The sequence below is a fragment of the Corvus hawaiiensis genome, chromosome 3 (genome assembly GCF_020740725.1).
Source record: "Corvus hawaiiensis isolate bCorHaw1 chromosome 3, bCorHaw1.pri.cur, whole genome shotgun sequence".
Taxonomy (NCBI): Eukaryota; Metazoa; Chordata; class Aves; order Passeriformes; family Corvidae; genus Corvus; species Corvus hawaiiensis.
In genome coordinates, this window is record NC_063215.1 from 53,392,528 (window position 1) to 53,415,618 (window position 23,091).

General features: G+C 38.4%; 1 protein-coding gene across 1 annotated transcript in view; it reads right to left on the bottom strand.

The window, feature by feature from the left end:
- The window catches only part of TRDN (triadin), a 155,163-nt gene that overhangs the window by 19,914 nt on the left and 112,158 nt on the right, over positions 1-23,091 (bottom strand). Inside the window, exons 17-18 of the mRNA XM_048295999.1 lie at positions 7,562-7,597; positions 4,253-4,306 (exon numbers count right to left, since the gene is read on the bottom strand). Of these exons, the coding sequence (XP_048151956.1) occupies positions 4,253-4,306; positions 7,562-7,597 (90 nt within the window). The remainder of the gene's footprint in view (positions 1-4,252; positions 4,307-7,561; positions 7,598-23,091) is intronic.

Below are 23,091 nucleotides of genomic sequence, written 5' to 3' on the forward strand. Positions count from 1 at the left end.
CAGGCCCAGAGAGGGTTTGTTGTGTCTAACCAGAATGGGAGAACAGTAGCTAACAGTCTATATGAAGTTTCATACTAGGCAATACAGGATCTGAAAAATATAAAAGCTAAAACCTAAGGTATCACTGTGAGTAAAATACATCCCTGATGTGTGACTTGGGACCTGAGTCTGAGAAACCTGACAAACAATCCATGATAAGTTTGCCTGTTCCACGTGTTGCTAAATCATTCAATAGACATGCTGAATTTTATTCTGTAGCAGGTATATGGTTATAGCTTTCTTTCTATGTACTTGTGTCCTACAGGGGATAATTAAAAGACAACCAACAAGCCAGCTCCTTGATAAACTTTTTCCACCTTTTGAAGTATACCTACTGTCCCATAGACTTTTGGGTTTATTTCCTTTTTATGTAGAGTAAAACTGGTTATACCTTATGGTAATAGCTTTCCTGATGCCATTTTAGTTACAATCATTTATCTTGAACTAAGAATTAAAATAACTTCCCTGCTACGTAAGTACTGCCCATTACCAGTAACACCTGCAGTTCTTCTGCATTAGGCAGAATGATCTGAACCTATACAATCCATCCTCTAACCAAGTTCTTCAGTATAGCCTCCATTCTAATATTCTGTACTTACCCCATGAACCCATTTCTTATATAATTTCCTACATAATGTCTTCTTCCTGCTTCCTACAAACAGTGGAAAGATTGGTGGCATAATAAAGTAATAATAATTCTAGCACCACTGGCAGTCAGTTTGGGAGATTGGATGCAGCTGACATCTGAGCACTTATAAATAGCTATTGTCTGTCATACTTATTTTATTCTTTCTGCATCCAGACTAAATTTTCTTGATTTTCAAGGGGGAAATTGTGCTCAAAAAGAGTTTCTGTTGTGAACCCAAAGCAAGCAATGAATATGATTTTTTTGTTTTTTGCATGTGTGTGGAGAGGAAGATGGGGAAAATTAGGCAATAAAACCCAGTAATTAGGCAGTTAAGTGACAGTACAAAATCCGTTAAACATACTGTAAAATTAAATTAAAAATTTCAAGACCATTCCAGGGAAATTCTAAGTAGCAATTAGGATTTAATTTTTGAAGTGTTGGAAAGAGTTAGGATTGATTTTTAATTCAGAAAAAATATCATAGGAAAGCACTGTCACTGGTACTTAGAGAAGGTGCAGGAGTCTTGCCTATGAAATGAGGCCATCTCCTGAGAGGGACTCACAGATGAGCTGTTCTCATCCCTCTCCCTCACTAAGAGAGTGCATGAGGTCAGTGGCACTGAGGCTCCTTGCTGCCTGCCAGGGAACACAATGACCCTCCTGCTAATTTAGCTGGAAACACTCTCTGCATGGTTTGAGCCTGTGCTCCCTTCCCTGTCCTGCACCGCCACACGCTTGCTTTTCCCACAGTGACAAAACAAACCCAGCAAATTTACTAAACCGAGGTGTGATGACTCTGCCCCACCGAGAGCTGGAATACTCATCCAGCAGAATTACCTACAGCTGCAGGGCATGATAAAGATTGAGGTGTGAGGCTCCAAAGCGATGGGGATGAGATGGAGTTTTCCATGTCAGCTATCTGTCCTGATAAAGGATGTCAGGATGAGGCAGCTGACCACCTACATCCCGGCTCTAAGAAACCCTTCAGAGAGAGCCTGCTGGGCCCAGCACACTTGGGGTGCCTGAGGAATTCCTGTGAAAGAAACCTGTGCCACTCCTCAGGGAAAAAGGACAGACTGATATTTTGTAAGGGTAGGTCACTCTCAGACCCATCCTGCTGACACAGCTGGGGAGACAATGTACTGTGCAGAAAAAAGAGGACATGGCAGCAGGATTTGGGATGGGGACAACATAAAGCAGGGTAACTGAGGAAGACAAGTAACAAAATATCTTCAACTCTGATTTTTCCCTATAGAACAGTATCACTTGCATATAGCTATGAAACTATTCTGCTTTACAGCCAAATACTTGTGGTCTCAAGCCCAGTTTCTGATGACTGTCAGAGAGGTGATTTTTTCCAGTTAGAGAAAACTGGAAATGTTTGAAAATGTCCACTTTCAAAATTAAGTAATGCAAATTTTTTGAGGCTGGTTTCCTAGAGCAGCTGTCAGCTTGCAGATCCAGAAGTTCTCATAGACTTCCAAACTCCACTTTCTTTGCTTTCTCTGTATACACATACATATATGGAGATAAAAATAGTGCATGTGGAATTAGGCAGGGATTTCTTAACCAGTGACATTAAGATCAGGAACATATGTGATGTAGACGCACTGTAAGATGACCAGCTGTGCTCTCAGTCTGCTCAGTCTGTTAAGAGGAGTAAACCTTCAGCTTTAGGCATTCTTGGTACAGGTTGTGATGTAACAAGATATGTGGAAGAAAATTAAATATGAAATTGGGTAATGTATTTAATTTACTGTGCTAATAGGCAACAGTCTACTTATGATGTTGCCAAACAAGCACATTTAATATTTTGTTATGGTGAGTTATTTTGGTGGTAAATTAATTTTCAGAAAACTGAAGGGGAAGTGAAAATGTAGAACTCAAAGCCTACTGCTCTTTATAGTTTTTAAGGCAAACTAGATATTTAGAAAAGTGTCAGAACAGACAAACTTATTTTATTTTTCCATAAGAAGCCATGCCAGTTTTCCCCCTTTCTTTATGTTAAGCAGATGACTGTCATCGTCATTCTTGCCAACAAGGAGACTCATTGGAATATTTTTCAAACATGAACACAAATATTGGATGCAAGCAGGTGGAATGAATTAATTATAAGCATATGGTTCTAACACAACGATTTCTACAGTGTACTGTTGAGACTTCTAAGGGTCTCGCCATACAACACACTTTGGCAACAAAGCTGCTTTAAGAAATTATCAGTGACATGAATATAAATGTGTGTGGAGCCAGACTTACTGAAATGATGGAAACTGAACACCCTGCCACACACACAAACATTCCTAGGACAGCTTTCAGCTGTAAGCCATGGCAATGGTGTGGTTTACACTGTTCCCCCAGTTGTGTTAGCAGGTGTCAGACAAAGACAGCAGGCAGGGATGGGGAGCACTGGTGGGGAAATGGTGCTTCCTAGGCCAGTTTCACACAGTGCATTGTACAGCCACACAATGTGTGTTGTAATAGCCCACATCCACTGTGATTCCAGGCTACAAGTCCTTCTGTGGCAGAGACAACTGAAGGTGTTCCTGGCTTGCCCTGATCCTTGACCAATTCCCAATCACCTCTACTGATGCAAGTTATCATTCCCTTTTTCAGTGGAGGAGCACTCTGAGATAGACTGTTGAAACAGTCTGAATTAGAGAAAGATATCCAGAAAACAATCTTTAAAAAAAAGGAAATAAAAAGATCCCAGATCCATAGAGGGAGATCAGCTGGAGGCAAGAAGCAGCAGAGGAAGTGTGGGCTGGCCAGTCCTGGGATACCAGCACCAGGCACAGGTCAATAGCACATAGTCTGGTGCAGCAGTGGCTATCCTGCTTTAGACTAGAATAATATTATGGTTTTACACTTGCCACATTTTCATATGGGAATTCCTGAGGGGTTTTTCATAGTTAATATAAAATGCAGTCAAACTATAAATATAATGACTATTCAGGTTGTTATTAATTATATTGGGTTTTATTTAATTAAGCAGAAATGAGATGTGGCATTTTTGAAGATGGCTGTGAAGCAGATGAGACCATAAATAAATAAAAGTTTTTAGATTTTTACAACTCAATCTAAATTCAGATAGGAATTTATGCCATTATTTATTTTAAAATGTTTGCTTGTCTTTTCAGTGCATATTTACGATTAGCTAAGACCTTCATTTTGATGACATACTGTGAGAGCAGCACTTTGAAATATCAGATCCCCTTCTCAAAGGGCTCGAATACAACTTCACATGGAAATTAATTTCTGTATATATTGCTTTTAACATCAGTCTTTGCATTCAGATTAATTTTTTTGACCTCAAGCTCCGCAGAATGGCCCAATATGGCACCTCATAGATGCCATGAGAGGACAAGAAGGAAACATAACGTTAGAATTCAGTGCTAAATACTTTTTTCTTAGCAAATATTTCACATACGAATTATCACAATGATTTAGAGCAAAACAGACAAAAAACCACCCCGACAACTAACATAAACCACTGGCTTTTGTGCAATCCAGCAGATGGTGCTATGATGCAATAAACTGGTTCAAAAGAACAAGAAATATACTGCATGCAAACATTTTTCTCCTTTACCTGGTGCTGCTGCTTTTTTGATGGCTGGATTGGCTGCAGGAGCTTTCGCTGGCTCTTAAAAAAAAAAAAAAATTAAACCATTCATTACAAAGCATTATATCTTAAAAACCCCACAGAAATCTGAGAAAAGGCTTCCAGTGAAGAAGCCTGTAACAATTTTTTTAACTGAAGAGTTAAAGAGACTGCCCAAAGGGAGAAGAGCTGAGTTGTCTTCAATAAACTCAAAGGCAACAAGAGAATAACCAGCTGAAGGGCTAGTAAACTATGGTTGTTTGGCACTGAATCACTTCTTTCAGCTTTTTCTGCTTAGTAATTCAGTATCTGTTGGCAAAGCAGAGGAAAGGAGGCATGCAGGGCTTCCAGCATGGCCTTGCCCCTCAGGCAGCAGTTGTGTGCTGGGCGCCTTTACATTTGATCTTGCAGCTATGGGAGAAGCAAGTCCTGAACCAGCTTCTGTTAGGTGTTGAGGATTCAGGCTGGCAAATTTGCTAGTGGTACTTCAGGGGATCCCTCAGCAATTCAGAATGGCATCCTTTCCCCTAATCTGAAACTGGCCCTGGTTAGAAAAGGTGAAATTGGGCTGCTTTTGCAAAGTGCATCCACAGATGTGGCTATACCAGGAATCTCTCTCCATCCTGAAGAATGGAGGACCATGAGGAGAACATCTTCATGTTTGATCCTGCAACCAAAAGAGCAAATGCTGTATTCTCCTAGAGGAGAAACACTCCCTCTTAGGCCATTAACTGTAGGTCTGTTCTTGGTCTTTTCATGAAGCACTTGCATTATACTCTGTTTGTTAGTAGAAGCTGTCCTTGCAGAATGAAGGTCCAAATGATGAATGGTATGTGCATCCCCAAGTGAATTCGGGAAATCTCAGACACAAATAGAAGAACCTAAGTAGCCTACTAGATTTATTTACTCTTTACTAGTATTTACTTAATCTCTTTTATCCGCAGGAACTACCAAAACAGACTGTACTTAAATCACAATAATTTAACAAATATCCATAAGCTAAACTCCACCAATGGTCATAAAGAATTTTTTCTATCAACTAGAAGGCCCTTTAAATTAAAATTCACATTCCATATCTTGAGAGGGAATAACTAATCATTTTAAGCACAAGCTGAATTACAGAATGCCAAAAAATGTTAGTTAATCCTTCACATCTGTCACTGTATTATTACAATGAAAATGAACATGGCTAAATCAGGAATGTAATTTTGAATCCTTCCCCTCCAGTCTTTTGAGAAGTTCATAAAAGATGCATCAGTTTGTCTTGTGAAACAGAATGGAAACAAAATATAGTTTGCATGTGTGGGATTGCTTTATTTCCATCCATTTAAAAGCCCACAGCAGATAATTATATCCTGACTTATTATCGTAGAATTGTAATTATTTGGGGTGCTCGCCCCTCCTTCAGGGAAATTTGTAGAAGACCTTGAAGAAGTATTTACTTAGTATTACTTTTTTGCCTGTTTTTGCAGAAGTAAGAGATCCAACATGCGTGTTCCAGAAGTGTCAAATGGACTTAATACAAAATTGCAGGACTCTTTCATTTATCCCCTTCTGAGCTCTCAGCTAGAGCATGCTTGACAGTGAAACTTTTTTTTACTTTTTTTTCATAACATCTGTGAAAATGAACTGTTAGAATTCTTTTTGTTCTACAAAGATTTTGATTTTAAATATTTAATTTCTGAGCAACTACAATAATTTTGAGAAAAAATAAAATTAAGGATATGTTTGACTAAAAATTTCTGTAATTTCTGTAATTTTTGTATAACTTTTCAGTAGCATTGAAACAAAAGTGCCCAAAGTTTAAGCTGCCTTTTGCAAGAATACTGTTTTCAGTTTGTAATACACAAATTATTTAAGTGCTAATGATTCTGCACCTTAACATGAACTACTTTCACTCTGCAGATTTCACTCTGCAGATTACTCTCATGTGGTGGAGCTGGGAAGTTTTACTGTGACAGCTGCTGGGGAATTCTCCCATGAAAGGAATCATAGAATGGTTTTTGTCGAAGGGGGCCTTAAAGGTCATCTCTTTCCAACCTCCCTGCCAGGCAGGGAAAACTTCCATGAGACTTAAAGTTGCTTAAAGTTCCATCCAGCCTGGTCTTGAACACTTCCAGGGATGGGACATCCACAGTTGTCTGGGCAACCTGTTCCAGTGCCTCACCACCCTCACAGTAAAGAATTTCTTCCTAATATCCAATCTAAACCTACTTTCAATTTAAAGCCATTATCCCTTGTCCTGTCATTGCATACCCTTGTGAGAAATACCTCTCCAGCTCTCCTGTAGGACCACTTTAGGCACTGGAAGGTTGCTCTGAGGAATTAGGTGTCCAAATTAATAGGTCCTTTAAGACATACTTGAAAACGGACACTTATATCACTAGCAGGATATTATTTGTAGAGTAAGTCTATGAAAAAATTTGTTAGATATTTCTGCAAAATTTGCATAAGAACCCAATGTATAAGGTTTTTTTCATTGCCAAAATAAATCTTTTAATAAATTGGTGCAAAACTGAGGATGGCAGAAGATTGTTCTGTCATACAAGTCATGAAAGTTCGTACAGGGAGATGGGAGGAAGTGCACTCTTTAATTGTGAATCTGAATCAGATTTCAAGGCCCCATATTTTTCCTAATTTTTCCTGTATACTGTACTTTCAGAACAGAATGTTGAGCAGATGAAGTCTTATCAAAGAAACTGTCTTACTGTCCTTACTGTGTTGAGGCATTGACACTTGTAAATTTGTAGAAAAGGAAGATGTAGGTGTCCCTTTTTAACCATGCTATGTTCTCAGAGCATTTTTTGGCTATATTTTCAGAAGAGCAAAACTCCCAACTCTCTTCAGCCCCAGAAGTGTCTCTGTTGGAATCAGAGGTACCTAGACAGGCAGAGCCCTTGTTTTGCATTTGTGAAGATAAATTTGGGGTTTCTCAGCATGTTGAACTCTGAGTCTTCCCAACCTTTTTATGAAAATTACTGCCACTGAGATCACATTCAGCTGAGACCTCAATTTGACATTTCCTCCCCTATGAAACCTTTGTTTTTGAAGACAGTGATAGGAAAGAGGAGAAGGAAAAACTGTCAGTCACAAAGAGGAGTGTGCAATTAGAAGTAGGATAAGAATGGATTTAGAAAGTAGGAGGCAGCTGAAGTCTAAACATGTCATTTTTCAATTATAAACGGTGTAGCTACTCTCTTCTTTGTATTTTCAACAACTCAATAACTATTATTTTTGGATTAATGAAATGCACTTTTTGAAACTGTATGGCATATTAAAGAGATAGTAGTTTCTTACTTTTGAGTTCTTTGGACACGGCAGCTTCTTTTTTATCTGTAAGAGAAAAAAACCCAAACACACGTATAAAAAAATAGGAAGGATAAAGGTAGACAGAAAATTTCAGCATGTGCTTTAGAGATGAAACAGCTTATTTGCTGTAAAGTGCATTGGAATGATACAGATTCATTTCACTTCTGTTTGTTTCATGGTACAGTGGAACTAATTTAACCCTAAGTGTAAACACAGGAAAGCCTGTGTGACCCTGAACACTCTTGTTTAATTTTGGTCTGGTAATAGATGAGGTTTGGCGTGTGATTGAGTTACCATGGCTTATATGTAATAGCTGAGCTATGGTTGCTCACCATGTGCACATTGTCAGGCTGCAGAAACACAAGGGAGGATGTGCCAGCAGCCTAAGTACGGGGACGTAATGAAAGCCACCCTCTTCCTGCAATTATTGACAATCATACAGGCCTAGTTTGGTCAATTTTCCACCTAACACCTTTTGAACCTGGAAAAACTCAGTCCTACATATGGTCCATATAGGCAAAATCTGTCCCTGGTTGACTTGAATAAAATTGAAATGACTTAGCTGTATCAACATGCAGCATGGCCAAGCAATCTACCAGGAAGGCTTAACTAGGCTGTTCACTCTCACCTTCACTTAAGGTGAGATTTTTTGCAACTTTTTTGTAGGACTTTTTTTTCTGATGGCTGAGAGATCTGGAATCTTTACTAAGGTGATATAAGTGTGCAGAAATACTCAGGGATGGCTCCTGTCTCCGTTATAATTCTTGGTGCTGTTCTACCTCAGGGCTTTTAACTGGGTACAAAAATCACCCATTTTTAGAAACATATTTGGTGCCTCATATGGCTTTTTCATTAGTCTCACCTGTACAACCAAGAAAATATTCATGGGGATCCTGTGAGACAGGAGCAAATGGATGCATAGAGTAGTGGTAGAAGGTACTCCCCCGGATGGTTATGAGGAAATTAACATCCTCCCTAATAAGCTATAATGTGCCTGTAATACAGGCAGGATAAGGCTTATGTCCACAACATATATGAATGATAAATGAATTGTGCTCTTAAACGCTGATACAAGAAATACTTCAGGGCAGAAGCTGTCAAATTAAGTTGCTTGCAAACCCAAGACTATGCCATTACTGCTTATAATACAAAGGTGCTTCTGTTTCTGTTGCTTTCTAAATTGCTGTGGAGAAGCTGATATAAGGTAATGCAAATGACTGCCAAGTAGTCTAATAAAAAAATCTTGAAAAATTCGGAAGAAAATATATTTCTACTTGGGTGATATGCTGCTCTGAACTGAAGTATTTCTGGGTTAATCCTCTGCTTCCACTAACTCTCTGTGAAAGCATGTTCTGCAGGCATTACTTCAAAGTATGATAATTACCACATTTAGATGAAATTAATCATGAAGCAGCTTGCAGCCATGTTATCTGGCTAAGGAGCCTATTGAAGCCTTCAAGAAGTGCCTATTAGTTGCCAGATATGGAAATTTTTAAAGGTATACATTGCAGCGATATGAATCATTTATCACAATAATCTCCTATTGCTGGAGGTTATAAAAAAAAATAAATTGACAGCATCATTTACAATAACCGACTGGATCTAAATAAAGACCCCAAGTTCTTTATTTCCTTTTTTATATAAGTTGCCATTTATTAGGGCAACATACTTTCATGTATTTTAAACCCATAATTTATTTTGAAAGAATCAATGTGTTTTCCCATCATCTGAAATATATAACATATAGTAAATAGCTGGACAATATTTCCAGTAAGAAAATCTTATAATTTGGGGGATTTTTCTGTATTTTTTTTGTTGTTTTTAAAGTGCAGAAAATATACTAATAATTTATTCCAATAGCACATATTAATATGAAAATAAATAGCTTTAGGATATTCTTTAAAGCCAAGGTGTCTCGCATTGGATTTCTAAAGCCATATTTATCCAGCTGGGCTGGAGTGATTTACAGAAAACTGTCCAGAGGAGGTTGTGTAGGACCTTGAACCATAGAAGTACCTTTGAAAATATGCAGCATTTACATCTACACATTTCAATGAAATAAATTACCTAGTTGCAAAGAAATGAACAACTAGTAGATCTTACAGAAGGAGGGAAAACTGATCAGGACTTCTGAAGTCCCCAAATATGGTTACCTGCTGTAAGGCACAATTAACACATAACTTATCAACTCAAAGGAAAACAACACCAAAAATGAATTGGCCAGTTAATTATGTTAGTGCAATTTGAGACAATGGGAAATTTGTCTCATTCTTTTTTGCTTTGCACAGGTCTAAGGTTTCACTTTTAAACTATGGGAGTGTGTTTGTGAACATAGCCTATATGAAGTCAGGTTTTAATATTCATTATGTCTTTTTCTTAAATACAACAGCAATATGCACTGTTGTTTCTTTGTGGGTATGTTAGTTAAGAAGAGGAATTTCCAAAAAAAATTTCTTCAGAAAGTTTTTAAGACATGTTTGATATCTAGGTCTTCTTAAAGGGCTCCTGTAAACCACCCAAATACTGTGCAATTCAAAGATTTGGGTACTTCTGACAACCCTATCCATCACCTTTTCTTGAAAAAACCTGTAACACACTTTAAAAGGCTAAGCTGATGAAATAATTCATCATTTGTGGAGCACTGTGAAGCACCCTTTTCTTTTTAACAGTTATTCTCCAGAGGTATTTGAAGACAATTGTATTCTGGTCTATATTCTCAAAAGGTAAACATGTTTGTACAAGCTCTCCTCAGGTGAATGAACAGGTTTTTCTTTTATTGACTCTTGTGAAAGACTAAAGTACAGTAATACTTAAAAAATTATTTTAGTAAAAACCACCAAATATTTAAACAAATATGATCTGACTTTGTTCTTATCTCTACAGGCTAGAATGATCAATTTTGAATTCAAACTAGGAATGGGCATTTGGCAGCCAGCACAGCTGTATCTCAGTAGAATAGCAAAGAAATATAGTAGAACAGTATTTTATTTTTTGCCTCTTTTTAGCACATAGCTTGATCTTTTCCTCAGGCCTCCATCAGCATTCTTTTGAAGTAAACTACCAGTACACAGTAACTACAAATGACATCTGAACTACACACGGGGCAAGAAAAAAAAAATCCCTCTAAGCTTATATAGTGCCTTTCATGGCAGTGAGTCCCTAGGAGGTTGGTAATAAGCTATTAGACAAGGATGCCCCAGTGCTCTGGTACAGAGTTTGGTTGTTTGAGTTTAAACAAACTTCCAAAATGGAATATTTCAAACAATGTTCTGAAGTGAATTCCAGATCTGGTGTTCACAAAACTTTTACACCTTTGTAACAATGGATTTATAATACAGTGCACATTGTACATTTCAGAACAGGAGATCTTCAGCAGCTCCATCCAACCTACAATTTTGATAACTAAAAGGAAGTTCTGTGAAAAAAATGGATTTCAAATTGTACTCTCTTGAAAGGCTTCTCTGTGCCTTTTTTCCCAGAAATCTCTCTCTCAAACATACATGAAGGTATTAAAAATTTTTAAAGTATAATTCAGATCAATTAATATTTCAGAAATAGTATATTAATAGCTTGGATAATTATGCAGCATGTTAAAATACCTAGCTAAACCCCCTCTTATTATTAGAAACATTATTGTATATGTCATATCTTAACCTTTCTATCTGGAAGCTTACCAAAGAACATGATGGCAATATCAGATTTGAAAACAGAAACTAATTTCAACATCAGTGGGCAACCACAGTGTCCAACTTGAATAGTAGCTAATATCCTAATCAAACATGGTGTAACCCGACAGATTCCTCTACGGCTGATCTGGACTAAGTACCAGGATCCTGGAGGATTACTAGAGGCCTCTGGAAGATATGATTCACTGAATCAAAAACTAAAGAAAAAACTAAAATGTTAAGCAGTTACTAAAGGAGGAATTCTCACCCGAAACCTCAGCTAACACTTTCTACTTTCTCTGGTTTTACCTGATGATCACATACTAGAATGGATGTAATCAAACCCCTCTGATTGGCTAATGGTCTACACATACCCACAGAAAATAGGTTGTGTGATGAAAATGCCTCACACAACGTGACCATTCTCCAAGCAGAATGTTCCTAATGAGACTCACAGAAAGCTTGCCTCATTTCTTGGTTCTCACTGTTTATTTTGGCATAGCTATTCAATTCATCTTGTGATAAAAAGTGGGAGAATAGAAAGAGAAGAGGGCAGAAAAATGAACAGAAACTTCAAGAATCAGAAAGAACTGTGTAGAAAATACAAATAATATTTTCCAGTGCTTTGAAGTCAGAACTGTGTTGGTTTTTCAGAACTAAAACCAAAAACTCCTGGCTGTTATTACCGACCAAAGCACAATCAGTCGAGTGCATGCTTTGGGAGCTTGGCGCCGGCTTTGCAAGTACAATGCAATAGGAGAGCTTTCACGACACTGCACCTTACAAGTATGACAGGTAAGGTTCCCTTTGCTGCCCTGAACAAGGGCTGACTGGAAATAAAAATGGTAGCAGGTGGCATCTGATGGCTGAGAACTTCCATCATGTGAATAGAAAACACAATTAAAGTCGCCTAGAGACCAGTCTCACTACAGTCTGCTCCCAAGCTAGCAGACATACCAGAACTTTGAAACAATTTATTAAGTGGCACGATTTGCAGCTAATGTGATTTACAGTGGTAAAAGAGGAACACACTCCAGAGAGCTGAGGATTTTTCAAAACGAACTGCTGTTGAGCATATAGTAACTACACAAGGATTTTCAAACTTCCTATTAAAATATACTGTGGTTTAACATTTCTTTTTTTTCATTTACTTGGAGATCTTAAAACTATTTTCTGCAACACAGTATTAATTTCAACCAATATTCCAACAATTCTGAGAAGTGTTCAACCCTGACATGTTTTTAAGAATGTCTTACTCAGTTGCTTTTTAATTTATATTATTTTTGATAATTTTTCACTTATTACATGGCATTATTGAAGTAATTTTTACCTTACTACATATAAAAGCTTTTGGGAGTATGTTTTTATTTTGATTTCGGTCACTTCTGAAACAGCAGGTACCTACATATAGGGGCGTTTTATCAGAATATCTACCCATTCTGTTGTAATGTTTCCATTTTACAATAAAGATTTTTAAAATTCCATACAATATAGAAATAAAGAAATAATATTTCTTCTTCTTAGTGGACTTAAAATCCAGGAAGCCTCTGTCAACACTGCTCATACTAATTAATTAAATTTTTAACATGCCCAAGCCACTAAAATTTGACAGCATAAAAGAGCTGTTTAGAAATATTTCTCCCACATGCAAAGTTCTGTGTTTGGACCAACACTTGATTTTGTTCCCTGTCTTAATCACTGAGCATGGTATTGTCATATGCTTTGTGACAACTACTGACAAAAACTCTTCTTGCCTTTCCGAAACAACATTTCTTGGTGAGCATGAGAAAGGCATCTCACTGCACCAACGAGGCTGAAGTTGTGCACAAGGGAAAGTAAGGTGCAGTGCCACTACCGCTTCACAGCTGTTCCTGACCCATTTCATGACAACTCCCTGACCAGAGTTTAACTATCTTGCTTTGAGAATAATGGGAGTAACAGGGAAATTTATTGGCAGAGGCCAGTAAGCCTTGAATCCCAGACTGCAGGTTTTGCATTTATATGTTTTGCCTGTAGAGATTTCCCCATGCAAAATGAAGGGAAACTGCAGATGATGTTATTATAACTGGGTAAAATGGGTAGATGCAGAGCTTCTGGATCTTAAAACCAAATTTCTTCAAGCACCATGAGACTGAACTATAATATAGAACTTTTAAAATGTACTGATAGCCGATGTGGCATGTAAAGGCGTTTGTATAAGGTAGGGCAATGAAAAAAGAGTTAGGTAACTAACATTTCTCTCTTGTTGATTACAATAGAAAATTGGTGATAGTACTCTTAAATTTAGACAGATCATATTCCAGTGAAGCAGGTAAAACATGCAAACCTTTTCATCCATTCTCTGTGAAGGGTGCCTTCTCACCTCACCATTGTCTCTATTTCCTGTCCACTTCCAGTAGCAGGCTTTTTGATAGTTTATAAATTTCTTTGATGTCTCCAAGTCCCTTCTGATCACCAACCCTTGCAGGTGCTTCCCCTCTGCAGTAAGCGTCTCCTTGAACCATCAGGTCTATCACCATTTGCAAAGCAGCACCATTATTCTGTGCAGCCAGTGAGTGCCTGCAAACCCTGATCACCAGAGCATCAGAAGCAGATAGCAACCTAAAGCTCCCAGAGCTTTCCAGAAAGTGTTTTGGCAATGGACATGGATGAAATACTAAATGTTACCTCAAACAGATTTCCCAAGATCATTAAAAAGGTTCACTCAATAGGGCAAAAACTAAAGCAAGTAGAGGAAGGATGTGAGCAGACAAGTGATTCAATTACAGTAAGAAAAAGCCTATTCTTGGGGAATGGCCTATTTCAAGTGTAATAGTGGTTCATGGTTCCACTAATTGGTGATTTCTCCTTTCTACTTTGTAATTGCTGGAATGGATTCAGTCTCTCCTACTGCAGAGCAGGCAGAAACTTATTAATGTTAAATACATGCTCACGCATGAACAGTATCCTGGTTTGTATCAGAAATCCTGTGGCCAGAGAGACTAGGGCAGTGACCATCTCCCTGTACTCGGCACTGGTGAGGCTGCACCTCAAATTGTCTCACCAGTTTTGGGCCCCTTGCTTCTAAGAAATCATTGAGGGACTGGAGTGAGTCCAAAGAAGGGCAATGGAGTGGGTGATGGGACTGACCCACAAGCCCTATGAGGAGCAGCTGAGGGAGTTGGGGTTGTTTAACCTTGAGAAAAGGAGGCTCTAGGGAGAACTTATGACTCTCTCTACAACTACCTGAAAGGAAGTAGTAGTGAGATGGGGATTGGCCTCTTCTCCCAGGTAACAAGCAGTAGGACAAGAGGAAATGGCCTCAAGTTGTGCCAGAGGATGTTTATATTGGATATTAGGGAAAATTTCTTTGCAGAAAGGGTGCTCAAGCATTGGAAGAGGCTGCCCAGGGAAATGGTTAAGTCATCATCCCTGGAGGTATTTAAAGTGTATGTATGTCACTTGGAGACATGGTTTAGTGGTGGACTTGGCAGCGATGGGTTTAAGCTTGGACTCAATAAGCTTAAAGGTCTTTTACAGCCTAAAAGGTTCTATGCTCCTATATTACCTTCTGTGTTCATCAGGTATGGTTTAAAAAAGCAAATCTCAGGAGCCTGATATGAGATTACAGTCATCCACACACAGGAAACTGTAAGTGCAGCTAATTACAGAAACTGATGTCATTTAGGGAAAAGGTAATGGTATTTTATGTAGCAAATGTGAGTAAAAACATTAGTCCCTAAAACTTAGAAATCAAGTATTTTCCTGGAGTTTTCTGTCATTTGAATTAGTGTAAATATTATGAGAGATGAAAATTTTCTTCAGCATTTTTTATCTTTCTTTGAAACACCTTGGGGATACACTCTAAACTTTTCTTAATAAATCTCAGCACCGATACTTCTTGAATTATTCAGAAGAGAATTTTGGGTTAGAATAGGCTTTGTTAAGTGCATGTAAGCTATGCATCCTTGTGATATCATTTTTTGTACTTTTCAACATATTTGCATTTCTTTCTATCTGTTGGATAGATAGATAGATAGATAGATAGATAGATAGATGTACAGATGGTATCTATAGACATTATCACTAGGAAGAAGATATTTTCATATTTCTGAACACAGATGCAGTCAACATTCTCACTCTGTGAGAAGGGAGATCTTAAGTAATGGAGTGTCCATCTATTCATCTTTATAAGTGACACACTAATTACACTCCTGTAAGTGAGGCAGAATCTATGACAAAGCAACTTCATGCAGAACATACTGCAATCAAGATAAAAATCAATGCTTTTATAACTGCAGTTGTGTATGGCTCTTCCATTAAAGAACATTTGCCTATTCTATTTTCCTAATCATTCAATAATATTTTATCTGACTTAGTCTCTCAGAGTTACATGTAGCAAACCCCAAAATTATCTCTGCTTCTTGAAAAACAGATCAGGAGAACACACAAGGCCATTGGAAACATTTACTGAAAGGTTAAACAATCATAACTAAAAGTGAAGTGTAAAGGATTATATTTTAAGTCAGAAATACCTCTGATCTATGAACCTTTCTAGGGGAAAGACACACAAGAGACTGAAGTATACTTCTAATTCAGTGACATGCATGTCTTTATCTAATATGTGCTCATCAAAACTTAGTAAAAGCTTTTAAAGCTTCATTTGAAAGTCAAGAGAAAAAATACTTTTTCTTTTTAAGTGTAAAGCAAAAGAAAAGAAAGACAATCATCCTGATCTCAGACTCTGAAGAGTCCTCCTGACTTTAACTGTGAGTCAAGCCAAGAACTTGTCTATTTAGCAACAGCAGAAATTAGCACTGCATAGCTATGTCATTTCAACCTGCTGGATGTATCTGTGCATGGACATTTAATATAGAATAATTATCCCAAATATCAGACCTGCTGACTCAGATACACATCTTATTTTGAGGGCATAGAACAGTTTTCCTTCATTAAAGAGATTAATTTTGCATTGTTTGAGGCATAGGCATATTCTAATCCTGTTATTTCTGGGTGTGACTGGAAAAATAAACATTACATTAATCCCCAGACCAGCATAAAGAGGGTTGAAGAAATAAATTAGATTCTTTAATTAAAACTATGCCACCCAGCTGCTTGCACAGCGCAGGTAGTTCTTTCTACATATCTGAAAGTCCAAAGGCAAACTGTTTGTTTAGTTGCCTGTGTGGACTTTAGATTATTTATCACCTTCAAGCTTGATTATTTCTAGTATCACATCTCCCCCAAAAGTTCTTTATTAGATTGACAATACAGTGTCAGAAGATGTTGTCTGTCAGACACAAAATTACTCCTATGTTTCACTCGAGGAAGGTTCTCTTGCCAACTCATCAAAAAGTAAGTGGTAGTGCAAACCCCAGCCTCCTCCCTTTTATCTGTATTTGTTAAAGGGTTGGCATTACTAATTCTTTACCAACAAGATCTTACCAGCATCATTCACCATTTGCCTCTCTCATATCTCTCCCTACTTTGTGCAGTCCAAGATGGAAAAGAACAAACACAAAACACCAGATCTGGACTGAACAATAATCAGCATTGACTTGAAAGCATTCAAGCCCCAATAGTCAGCAAAAGGGCCGCTGAAAGATGGTCTTTAGTCTGCTACTATCATTTCATGGACAGGGCAGGTGCTGCAGACAGTGAATATCACCTTCTTCTGTGCTAGAGATTTCTTTGTACAACACATGGAGGGAGGCATGGGAAGTAAATAAAAAGATTCCCAGTATGGAAATGACAGGGGAAAATACTATTGCAACTCCCCGGATGGAAGGTGGTCAACATACCCGACCTCCCCCACACAATACAGTCTGAGGGGGACTAAACAGATGGTGGAGTGGAGTGGAGACACTGCAGCCAGATTCTATCAAACCCTTGCAGAGGAGGGAACTTGGTTGATAAGCCACACAAGAGCTGAAAACCAAGAGTGATAAAGGAAGAGGACCTTCCGTTGTGTCAGCCACTGTGGTAAAATCACTTTCTTCAGACAGATGCATGTCCCAATCCCAAGATTATCTCAGATGCTATACTGGGATACCCACCACCAAGGTACCACCACCCCTCACTGAGTAAGATGTATGACTAAACTCACTTGAGCTCCACCTGAAAGTAAATAAATAGGACAAAAGTAAATTAAGAATTGGAAGAAGTTAGGGAAGACCATCATAACTTCTGGGATCAGTCGATGGGCTGAACCTCTCTTCTCCCCCGTAGGGATGCCTATTGGGTAAGAGCTGTACTCAATGTATGCTGAATGATTATCTCTTTAGTATATTGCTTTGAATACATTTTTGCAGTCAGACACTATCACTGGAAATCCTTGAACCTTGAACCTGTCACAATTTTATTAATAGAGTGTTATTCTGTGAACTGTTAATGTGAGTCCTTAATGGGTGCTAGCTGTCACTGGCAGAGGTAATAATGTGCATATCCGGGTGGGGGTCTCTCTGTTTGGCGTGTGACCCTGAAAAAGTCAGTCAAAGCACCCTCTGATCTGGCAAAATGTTCAGTAAAGGGTCCCCATAATGGGACACTGACAGACTGATTGGACACAAGGATCTCAGTTTTCCTGGGGCACCAACAGACTAATCAAACATTAAGTGTTTAAGAAAATCTCCCTTTTTCACATGACAGTGGACAAGGATGGGAAAGGAGATGCAGTTTCTTCTAAAGCCGATTCATAATAAAGGAAAGAGGAGATGAGGATTCCACTTCAGAGCCACCACATCAATTGCAATGGAGAGTCATTCTTAGGCTGAGTCAGTTCTTATTCTAAGGTGAAGAACAGAAAAGGGGAGAGCAGGAAAAACTTATTTTTAACTCTTTCTCTCTTTGCATTTCATCTATTTTCTAGCCCTTGAACACTGAAACCTAACCATGTCCTGGAATGGCACAAGTGTTTGCTTGTGAAAAGCTGAAAATCTCTTTCAATAGGTAATATGGCACAGAAACACCATGGTACTTTGCAGCCTCAGTACTTTCTAACAAAAGCAGAGGAGGTGTTTCGGAGCTCAGTTCTCACAGAAAATCAGTGGGAGTTGTGTGCCTGGCCTTCTGTGACGTGTTTGTATATCCACCAGGTGACATGCTGCATCTTTAGGCACGCTTTGAAACCATGTTGTCAATCACTGATGATGACGGAGCGTAGAATTCAAAGTCCACTGAGCACTTTGAAGTTTCAGTGTAGGACATATCTGAACTGCCTTTTGTTGTCTTTCAGGAGCAGACTCCCTTAACAAGTCATATGGAGACCATGGGAATTGCCTTTCTGCTGTGTTTGCATCTCTACTCTGCCAGATTTTTTTGCCTTCTCCCTCACTGTGATCCTGTTTTATTTCTTCTGTTTTTATCTGTTTGGGGAGATACAATTTGATATTTACTAAATAGCCATATCTGTCTTGAGGATTTCTGGAAATGTCAATTAGGAAAGCAGGCTTTTCTATTTTCCATGGAAGACTAAATACTTAGAGGATGACTGCCAGTCATGTGTCCAGCTTAAAAAGGCTTATAAAAGTAATGCAGAAAGGAATTTCTCTTTTTGCAATGAACCTGCAAGGCAGTTGTCTCCAGCTGTATTCCTGCATTGACTCTTCACTACATTCTCTTTTAGCTTATTATGTATCTCTCTGAGGCTATATCACATGATGCTCAAGGCTAGAATGCACCATCAGGCTATCTAGTTTGACATTTTGTTGTCAGAGGCTCCTATATTTCAGCTGGGCACCTTTTCAGCTGATGTGTATTTTTCATTAAGTAAACAATCATCTTCTGCAGACACCAGGGAAAGCAATATCCACCCTGTGCTGTGGTAGTTTATCACTCTTAGTGTTAAGAACATGTACCTCATTTTCAGTCTGGATTCGGTTAGCTTCAGATCCCAGTCATTCATTCTTGTTTATCTGTCCCTACTATGTTAAAGGGAGCTATTGTAGATCTTTTTTTTTTTTTCTGCAAAGGTACTTAGTATCCACAATAACAAAACCACCTCTTACTGAAGAGATAAATAGAATACTTTATTCTTCTATGTAAAAAAAAAAAAAAAAAAAAAAAAATCCTTTCTTTGTAAATAACCTAAGTGACTTTTTTTGGTTCTTTTTCCAGTTTGGACATGCAACTTCCTGTCTCTTCAGTGCCTTACAGACAGATGATGTGTGGCCCTGGTCAGTGTCCCCTGTTACAAGGTTTATAATTTCATGTCTGTATGAAAAAGTATCAACCTCCATTTTCCATTCACCTTGTCAGTTTTAAAGCTACCTTCCAAATGTAAATGTAAGTGGCAATATAACATGAGGCAGTAGGGAATTGAACCCTGAGGTTAGAAAGACTATATTTGGGTGTCACAAGAGAACGTAAATCTGAGTAATGGGATAAAATTAAGCAAGGGAAAATTTAGGCAGACTGGAATGAAATACTTCTTAACTGTGAGATCTATGAGGCTGTAGAATAATCTTCTGTGAGAATTGATGGAGGCCTAGTTACTTCAGACATTTAGAACTAAACTGGTCAAAGCACTCGAAGATATTCTGTAAAGAATTATCCTGCATTGCCAGAAGGAAGGATTAGATGACCTAGTAGGTCATTTCCATCTCCACTTTCTGTGATTTTGTTGTACAAAACCCCACAAACAGGAAATTGTTATCAAAGTCAAGAGATGCTCCTAGACCCTTTTTTTGTAAGAGAAAAAAGAGTAAATTACATCACTTGCCGGTAACTGCAGAAATCCTAATCCAACATTTCTGTGGGTTAGTAAACACTACCAGTGCTGATGGCTACATGCATAGTTTGCGAAAGCAGAAGCATCTACTAATGAAAAAATGCCAGGAAACTGCAAATGAATTATGAAAAGGATCCAGGAGAAGAGCAGTAGAAAAGGAAAAATCAAAATGGGCTCGACATGCATAATAGGGTCATGAGCAAATTATTAGTTAGGAATGGATTGGCCTGTACTAGAGGAGATGAAACCTGAAGCGGCAGTCATCCATCAGGGAAAACTAGGTGGTTTTTATAGGCTTTGGTGTATGGGCATTGATTCATATAATGATATTATCAATTGGAATCATAATTAAAATGAAATCAGAGCCAGGGACTTTGCTAAGAGTTGTACAAACCCACAACAAGCCAAACCTCTGCAGAAATGTATAAGTGGATGAACAGTCTAGCAGAGAAAGCTGCCAAAGGAATATTGGTAAGAAACACCCTAGAGAAGGATCACACAGTTCTAAGGTCCTTAAGCTCCTCCTTTGTTTTATGTGTCTGCTTTAACATGGTTTGTTCCTAAAACTGCTCTCAACTCATAACACACTGTGTTTCCTTAATTATTGCTCTTATACATTCGTCTGCATGAGGAATCACAAAGCAACTCATTGCTTATTATTTCCGTTGCTTAATTTTTACATTTGTTTCTTCTCTTAATCTTTCTAGATCTATCTGCAAATAAACACGACCTATAGGTTCCTGTTCTGGGTTCGGCTGGGACAGAGAAGGTAGTTTTCTTCATAGCAGCCTGTATGATGCTCTGGTTTGGATTTGTTACTCAGACATTGTCAACAAACCAGAGTTTTGGCTATTGCTGAACAGTGCTTGCACAGCTTTAGAGCTTTCTCTTTTTCCCACTCTGTCTACCCCTACTGGCTGCTGGAAAAAGGTTGGGAGAGGACACAGCTGGGACAGCTGAACCAAATCAGCCAGATATGTATTCCGTACCATATAATGCCATGCTTAGCAATAAAAATTGAGAGTAAGGAAGACCAAGGGAAGGGTGTCCTCTGCTTCAACTGGCTGAGCATTTGTCTGCTTGGCAGGATGGTGAGCGATTACATCAGTCGTTTTTCTCCTCTTTATTTTATTTAAGCTTTGTCTCAACCCATGAGTTTTCTCACTTTTGCTCTTGCTGTTCTCCTCCCTGCTGTGTTGATAGGGAGGAATGAATGAGTGGCTGTGTGGGTGTTTAGCAGCTGTCCAGGGCCAACTCAATATAATGGCTTTTCATCATTAAAAAAAAAAAGGTAGAAGACCAGTCAGATGGGGTTCTACCACTCAAAACTCCTACATTCTACTTATTGTAGCGGCCATTCTGAAAACAGGTCTTGTCAATCCAAAATGCATCATAACACTTATATGTGCACTCCAGTTCCTAAGTGATTCAGTTTTTACCTTTTACTCACACTTTGTCTAATAAGCCACAAGAAAATTTGTGAATAAACGTGTTTCATTTTCTGTATGTGACTTACCTCTTTCAAAATACCTTAGGCTCTCTTGTTCTGGATTCACAATTCCATTTTTTCTTGTAAGCAGCCTAAATTGTGACAGCCTCTGCATCTCACTGGCTGTTGCAGATCTTACACTGTGGCCTCCTCCAAAAACACACATCACACATCATCCTTCCGTCTGCTGACATCTGTCGTGTGGTGTCTCTCACATAAGGGAACATGAGACACACCACAGTGTCCAAGCTGGGCTGCTTAAAGCTGTCAGACACTCAGCTGGAAATACACTCCTGGCAGTGGGCAGGGCAGAGTGAGGAGTTTCAAACCCTGCTCTTGAGAGGCAACAGAGGTGTCTTCCTACAAATGTGTGCAAGTACAGCACATTTGCTCATCAGAAAAAAATGAGGATCGACATTTGTATCCTCAATGAAACATTCAATCCATTGCAGTTAGATCAGCCCAAAGCTTTTCAGGCAGTGCAGTATGCATCTTCTTCTCTAGATCAGTGGGTTAGCCAAGAATGTTTTTTTCCTGATTATAACTTATGTCATAAGGTGTATTTTAATTTTTACTTCTCTGTCAGTACTGAAAGTATTTACATTGCAAAATTATTCTGAGAATAGTGTCACATTTAGATGACATTCTAACATATTTTAGACATGAAAGCAATAGGATAAGCAGCATGGGGAGGTAAGTAGTAGGTTCATCATTACTTCAGCAAACTCTTTTTAAATAGGTACATTTGAAATCAAACAACAAAAAACCCTCAGGCATATGGATTGAAAGAAAAAGATAAATTGCCACCAGGTGTCAGTAGTGGTTCTTTTATGGTAATAGAAGGCTTAATATCAAGACTGAAAAGGTAGACGCTGACGCCAAGTCACAAAATTAAATGCATTTTTAAATTGTTGTTCAGACCAGGAATTTAAAAATGATCGAAGGAATTTCTCTTCCTGCCTGTATAGAGGACAATAACAAAAAATATACTATTGGTGTATAAATTTGTCTTTTCCCTTCATTTCCTGTAAAATCATTGTGGGTTTGTTTTCAAATTACAAGGACTGTCCTTTAAAGAAAATATATCTGTGGTCAACCCATGCAAAAAGTTGCTGGGAGCTGGTCAGTCATGTTCGCTCTTGTCTGATCACCTCCACTCTGCTCTACCTACTACTAACATTCTTCCTCCAAGGTATGATTAAAGACAGATTTTCTTGCTGTCTTGATCTCACTGGGTAACGGAGTAGCAAGAAAAACCTGGTTATCCCAGTTCTGTGGCGGTCTTAAGGTACTGTTTTAAACTTTTATATCCAAGATTAACTTTTAGTTTGCTTTTTTCATGACTGCAGAGCGACTTCACGTGGTTGTTACAGTGAGATAATTAAAATGCACCTCAGCGTCTGTAACTTTAAGCCCCCAGAGACTTTTCCTATTCAGGAGACAAAGATTTACTGTGGTATCTAAAGAGAGACATCACCACTCCCCTCTCCTGCTAACACTGCCTGAAACATACGACACGGTATCATGCATCAGAGATATATCGTTGCCATATTAATATGTTTATCAACAATCTGGATGAAAGGATCAAGTACCCCTCAGTCAATTTGTGGACAATACCAAGTTGGGCAGGAGTGTTGATCTGCTGGAGGGCAGGAAA